The following is a 7214-nucleotide window of genomic DNA, read 5'->3' on the forward strand; positions in this document are numbered from 1 at the left end:
TCTTTCAGTCACGACCCAGAGCTCATCCCCATAGGAGAGTCCTGGATCGAAGATCGACCGGTAAATTGAGAACTTTGCTTTCTGGCTCAGCTCCCTCTTCACCACAATGGCCCGGTAAAGCAACCGCAAAACGGAGGACAGATACGTCGCCCGGATTAGCGTCACCAGGGCCGAACTCTGGAGCCAGGCCAGGGCTCAGGGCTCCTCCTACGGGGCCCCAGTCGGGTCCAGCCCAAAAGAACAATATGGAATCCCTCTCCAGTGGGCCCATCACCTGCAGGAGAGCTCAGAAGGGGACAGGGTATTGTGGTTTGGGTGGCAGTCGAAGGTGAGTACCCTGGAGGCCTAAACCCCAGTCATGGAATTTGACTTGGCAGTCAAAAATCAAAAACTGAATTCTATAAATCCTAAATTGTATTTAGCTCTGACCCATCAGCTGGCTCTAGAGCAGTTGTAACATCTGATGAAAATATGTAAGACATATTAAAATACGGATTTTTGACAAACTTTCATGAAAACAAATATGTATTTATTATACATATTACAGTAACATTATAGTTTAAAGGACCAAATGGAACAAATGGATATAAATGAATACAACATTGGACTGGAAATGGTTTGTTTCAAGCAATCAAAGCAAGAATTATGCATAAACAAGACATTAAACTGAGATTTGAATCCATTCAAAGACACAGGCTTAAAAGGCATACAATTGATTGGAATACATTAATTCTTTCAAGGAATTAATTCAATTATTACTCTTTCTTGTAAATAAGAATATTTGTTCTTTTGTGTGTAGAACAGGACACAATGACACTATCAAGACTGTTATAAGGAGTTCAGAAGATTGCTTAAAAGGAAGTGAAAGGAAGCAATTTTTATATAATCCCACCCCTACCTTGCCATACTTTAACTTTCAATTTTCTTTGCCTAAATTATTATTGATTGATTGATCTTGTTTATTTCAAGCATAGATTTAATTTAATTTAAATCAGTCGATCCAAACTCCAGACCAGGTGGTGGCGGTAGTGCGCCATTCTGTTGCTTTTCAACCATCATACTAACAACACCTGAAGAAGAAGAAAGGCGCTTCAGTGCACATCAAAATGTCTTCTCCGAAAACTCTCCCTAAAGACGCGCAGGTAACGCTTATTCGGCGGGTTAGTTTGATTTGGGTTGAAGCTGCAGGCTAAGGTAACTCCGTCTTCATATTCAAGCCGGACTATTGTATTTTATACCGCACAGCTGACCTAGCGTGTTAGCATTAGCATGTTAGCAGTGAATGCAGCCGTTGCTAACGCATTAGCCTTCCTGTTAGCTCGCGTTACCTCTGCAAACATGAACGGTGCTGGTTGGTATTGGATCAGAACAGATCGACTCTGATTTCTGATACTTGTTACTTATTGTGATTTGTTCCGCTCTCTTTCCGAACTCTTTGGAACCTCGGTTCTGACCCGGTTTCAGGACTTCCTGCGGTGATAAAACAATGAATGTGTTCCACGGTGCTGTCCTGGGGACGGTGCTGCAGGTGTGTTCCGTCTGTTCAGACTCAAGTTCTCCTGCTGCAAAATTCACCGCTTTTTGCATCAGAACAGCAGATCCACCTGTACGGAAAAAAAAAGAAAGTTTCAGCCCAGTTTTATTTTTGTTTGCAGACTCTTGTACAGTCTCATTTTTTAGTTGTTACATGTTTAGCAGTATTGAAATGCTTTTTCCTCCACATGTTCCATCATCTTCTTGGCTGTCGTGCTTCCTTTAATGGCAGTGGAGCAGAGTGGGCATCTGAGCTGTGTCTTCTTTTCCTTTCGGCTTTTCCCTTCAGGGGTCGCCACAGCGAATCAGTTTCCTCCTAGATTTCGTAGGTCGAGGGCATCTGATCTGTGTACTAATTAGGGCTGGGCGATAAAACGATAATTATTGTTATTGCGATATTACTTTTTTTCGATAATGAAATGAGTCTATTACGATAAACTTTCGTGTAAAATAACACGGGAGAAACCCCCGGAAGAGCCGCGCTTCTTCTTCTTACGGAGCGGCTGATTCTAGGAGCCCAGACTGAGAGGGGGGGCACGGAGGCCCCGAATGATGACAAAAGGACACAACAGAAAACATTATTTCAGTAAACCAATAACCAATATATAATCACAAATACTTTTATTTTTAATGTCAAGGTAACGATGTTTATATATTTTGTTCTGGAAACGTCGTCACCGGACCACCCCTCCTCTAAACTGAAAATGGTTCGGTCCGACTGGATTATTCTTCCGTAGCTGTTTGTTACCGACAGATCCACAGAGTGTGAGGGAGAGAAGACACGCTTTAAAACCAGGAGCTTAAAACCTGATTTAGAGGAGAACCTCCATGAAAAAAGAAAAAAAAGACAGTCTGTCTATTGCCGCGCGTTTATTGTGTATCAATGATGAATTTGTTAGTTACATTTGTGCCGTTTATGTTCATTTCTTAATGAGGTGATCTAATAATAGTAAAATAAACTTGTTTTTAACGACTCCGGACATGACACTAAATGAAGAGATCTTATGTGTTTGATCAATCCTCCAACATGTACACATGTCAGATGACTGAGTGAAATGATGATTAAATCTATTATCAGAACTGTTTATTTTAAGATTAAGTTTACATGTTATTATCTTCTGCTGCACAGCAGTACCTATAGTTTATGTTCAGAAGAAATTAGAAAATAATATAAAAATAACTGCAGGTTAAGGTGTAAAAATCTGAAGTCCTAAAGCTCTTTGCAATAAAGATTAGTTTGACAAATATAGTTATTTGATTGATATCGTTTTTAATATCGTTATCGCACAAAATGAAAAAAACGATATCGCAATATGAAAATTCCCATATCGCCCAGCCCTAGTACTAATACATAATTATCAGTTCCTGAAATGATCTGCGGGATTTCCTGGTCAGATGTTCTGCTGAGAAGACTTTGTAAAGTACAGTAGAGGTCTGTACATGTTTTTTCAGCATTTCCTGGTGATGAAGGATATATAAAAGAAGCTTAAGCTCAAAACAACATTTCTAAGTATTTTTTATTCAAATCATTTGAAAAAGGTTGTATTTGTAACGTTGAAAGTACACTGGGTCACAGTCTCCTTGCTCCACTCTATTCTAACACAGACAAATAGATCCATGAACGTCTTTGTTTTCCTGGTCTGAGCTGGAATCTGGATCAGAACCGTACAGCTGGATAGAAATGATATTGATCACCAGTTTTGTTGCACCACTAATATTAGGTTGGGGGTGTGAGGGGCTGTAGGCTAGCAGGAGAGCACGTATGTCCTAGAATACGACAGGTTTTCTATGTTTTTTTTGAAACTGACATCATAATAAAATACCAACGCTTTGAAAATAAAAGTGCCGTCGGTTGGTCTCTGTTTTGATGTCAGTATTTTCACTGAACAGCCTGTAGACTAGGGATGCCACAAACAATTATTTTAATACTCGACTAACACAGATTATTTTTCCTGATTAGTCGACTAATCGAGTCATGTGAAAACTGTATATAAAGCACACATCCTAACCACCATTAGCTTTAAACTAACTAAAGACAATTAAGATGATAGTTGATTAAACTTTTAGTGAATCCTGCAGCATCTGTCCTTCATTAGTTTCTGGGATTAAAACAAGATTAAACTAGAAAAGTTGCATTACCTGTGATAATGCTAGTTTGAATGCTTTTTGCTGAAAGTAATCACTAAAGTTGCTGAAGCTGTTTGCTAAAAATGATGAAAAACATATGGAAAGGAGTACGAGAATCACTATAGTATGAATGCTTACTAAGCATTCACACAATCAAATGAGGTCAGCATCTAAAACAAGGAACTGTTTTGAACTAAAGATAAAGTTTTGGTCTCACTGACTTGAATAATGAATAAAGTACATTTTTTGGTGCTGAACTCTCACAACTTTGTTCAACTTTACTACACTCTGATTCCATATAATATAAAGTAACGACTAATCAACTATTCAATTAGTCGCCGACTCTTTTAATATTTAGTTGACTAATTGAGGCAGCCCTACTGTAGACGTGTGCGTCTCATATTGTTTAACTATTTTTTCCTTTTTTTCTTCCAGTTTCTTTCTGTACAATATCTGCAGCTAATGTGTAAAATAGACTCCTCCTCCTTTATCCCACAACTGTCAAACTGAAATCTATCAAATCAGACGTTAACTTCAACCTCGTCCGACTGAGGGACAAATGCAAAAAAAGTCACTAAAACTGGTATTTTTTTTTAAATATAATAAAAAAAAAAGAATCCATAGTTAGAACAGCTTTATTAGTAGCATCCTTGTAAAATCAGAGTATTAAGTATTAGTATTATGGTCTGTGGGAAGAACAAATTCATATTTGGAGTAAAAACTCCTGGTTTTGCTTAAATGGAGATTTCTTTTATTTTGAAGTCCAAGGCTCTTCTTTTGTTTCCTCGCTGTCTGACAGACCGGTACCGGTCCGCAGTCCAGGGGTTTGGACCACAGTCTCAGGAAGCATTTGTTATGGAGTGACGACATGACCCGCGCTGTAGAGCCGACATGTTGGCTCTAACCTGATCCGTCCTGTGTTTCAGGTGATGATCCAGATCCTGAAGGACATGGGGATCACGGAGTATGAACCCAGGGTCATCAACCAGATGCTGGAGTTCACCTACAGTGAGTCGGACCTGAGCAGAACTGTTCTGGCTCAGAACCGCGGTTTTCTACATTCACGTTTGCTGTTTACACCTTCCAGGAGATCCTGCAGAAATCATTTAATTCCTTCAGTCATGCAGTTTTTCTCTGTAGGATATGTGACCACCATCATAGAAGACGCCAAGATCTATGCTACCCACGCCAAGAAGTCCACGGTGGACGCCGATGACATCAAACTGGCCATCCAGTGCAGAATGGACCAGTCCTTCACCTCGCCGCCGCCACGAGACGTCAGTTTGCTCCCAGCTCAGAAAAAACGGCGACAAAGAAAATATTCTCAAACCGGGAACGTCTCACGCTCGCCGTGTTCTTTCAGTTCCTCCTGGAGGTCGCCCGGCAGAAGAACCAGACCCCCCTTCCTCTCATCAAACCGTACTGCGGCCCGCGGCTCCCCCCCGACCGCTACTGTCTCACGGCGCCCAACTACAGGCTGAAGTCCATCCAGAAGAAGGTGAGTGTCCTTTATCCTCACTGCATCAGGATCTGTGGTAGATCACGGCGTTCTCTACCGACCTGTCTTTGAGAGAGGCTGACAGAAGGCCAGCAGGGGCGTGTAGAAACCGTCGGGAGCTGTGGCTCCTATCTTCCACTATGTCAGAGGTTGACAACCTGCAGCTCCAGATCCACATGTGTCTTTTATCTCTCCATTGTGGCTCCTTGGTCAAACATAAAATAAGTCATGGAGACTGCTGATACAGACATGTCGACCGTCTGAGTCAGCAGCTCCTGATAATGTCTGTCTAACCAAAACTACCTAAAGAAAACAAATAAACAAAGCCTGGAAACTAAGACTACCAAGATCCAACCCCAAACTAAAATAACTAAACTCAGCAGAGTAAGACTGCTGAGGACAAAGAGGAGAAAAGAACAAAAAATAAAATAGCTTTTTTTTTTTTTTTTTTTAAAAGTAAGAATTACTTAACACTTAATACATTTATATTAGTTAAATGTATAAATTGATGTCTGAGGTTCACATAGATGATAAACTATGTAGGTTTTTACATCCTGTTGACCTGAAGACGTCTTGTTTGTTCAACTCTACCTCTAGAATGAACAGATCTTATATGGAAAGAAAAACTTTGGTAAAAAGTTTGATCTTTTATGAGATAGAAGCACATATTATATGGTGCTGCACAACATTTGTTACTAGCTGTTCAGAGCTGCACTGAGATCCGGTTTGGCACAGAGCAGCTTTTATTTATATTTAAATCTCACCTAGAGATTCTATGTTCTTTTTATATTTTTGCTTTTGTTTGTGTCAAAAATATATATAATTCATATTTACTATTAAAAAGGAAAGGTCATAAATGCAAATCCAAATTTCTTAAAGGTTAAAGTAAGACTATTTGGCTCCTTCTAGGTTTTGATCAGTAGAAAATGAGCACAAATGGCTCTTTTACTGGTAAAGGTTGCCGATTCGTGATCTACGGTCTGCACTGAGCTGGCCAAATTTAACTTTCTTCCCTTCACTTTCTTTACTAAAAATCCTGTTTTATTCTTACATCTCTTTGGGAGGCCTGAACACATAGTGCAGCTAAATACTAAGAGTGGCCCAAATGACACTTTTGAGTCACCGCCCAAATTATTAACCTATTTTACCCAGAAGAATGTTAGTTCTTTTACATTACACAATAACATGTTGAATGCAAACAGAGAGGAAGTCACATTAAGAGTTCAAATAAAAACGTTGTATTGTTTTATTTTAGTCTGGTCTATTCTGCTCTTTGCAACACGATGTGGTTTGCTGTTGGTTTAGGTTGTGGTTTAACGCTGTAACCTTTTTAACACTTGTAATCTGCAAGCATCCTCATTGCTCTGGTTAATCCTACGTTTAGTGATCACAGCAGATCTGGACGGCACCAGACTCTGTATATCATCATCATCCACCTTCTTTTAATGCTTTTTGAGACAAAATATAAGTGTTATGAAACAAACCACAGATGCCAGAAAACAGGGAAACAAATTCTGACAGGGGGAACATACCTTGGCACAACACCAGTGTAGAAAGCTCCTTAGTGACGGAGTTTGTGAAATATGCTGCAAGTATTTCACATAGACATCACATGGGTTGGATGTTGACCAAAACTGATATTTCTAATTAAAAACAATGTTTCAAACCTTGCTTGGTCATTAAAATGATCAAAAATACATTTTTTCTGTTTATCCATTTTTTTTTCACCAAACTTGCCCCCCAGTCTAATGTTGAGTTCTTCATTTGATTTAAATCCTGAAACTGATCGATCATTGAGAGAAAACCAACCGGACTCTGCGGTCAGACAGACTCGTATGGGACGCCTGCTGACCCGTTTTTCCTTCTAGGTATCGTCAGCTGGCAGGATATCCGTGCCTCGCCTCAGCGTCGGTGCTGTCTCCAGCAGGCCCACCACCCCCACCCTCGGTGAGTTCTGTCACAGCCGCTGGCCTGCAGAGGGCGCCGCTGCTGTCGGGTTGGATGGTCTCATCAGTTTGCTCTGACTGTCACGTCTGCCGCAGGAACGCCGTCTGCC

General features: G+C 40.3%; 1 protein-coding gene across 5 annotated transcripts in view; it reads left to right on the forward strand.

The window, feature by feature from the left end:
- The first annotated feature begins 1002 nt into the window (after positions 1-1002).
- The window catches only part of taf9 (TAF9 RNA polymerase II, TATA box binding protein (TBP)-associated factor), a 10017-nt gene continuing 3805 nt past the window's right edge, over positions 1003-7214 (forward strand). The window contains exons 1-5 of one of the 5 annotated variants that reach the window (XM_024266479.2): positions 1003-1142; positions 4587-4668; positions 4801-4937; positions 5024-5158; positions 7027-7105. In XM_024266479.2, the coding sequence (XP_024122247.1) occupies positions 1107-1142; positions 4587-4668; positions 4801-4937; positions 5024-5158; positions 7027-7105 (469 nt within the window). In that variant the 5' untranslated portion in view covers positions 1003-1106. Of the gene's footprint in view, positions 1195-1446; positions 1529-4586; positions 4669-4800; positions 4938-5023; positions 5159-7026; positions 7106-7214 lie in introns of those variants that run through there. The other 4 variants (XM_024266476.2, XM_024266480.2, XM_036215243.1 and 1 more) reach the window with 4 other exon arrangements.

The sequence above is a fragment of the Oryzias melastigma genome, linkage group LG14, assembly GCF_002922805.2.
Source record: "Oryzias melastigma strain HK-1 linkage group LG14, ASM292280v2, whole genome shotgun sequence".
Lineage (NCBI taxonomy): Eukaryota > Metazoa > Chordata > Actinopteri > Beloniformes > Adrianichthyidae > Oryzias > Oryzias melastigma.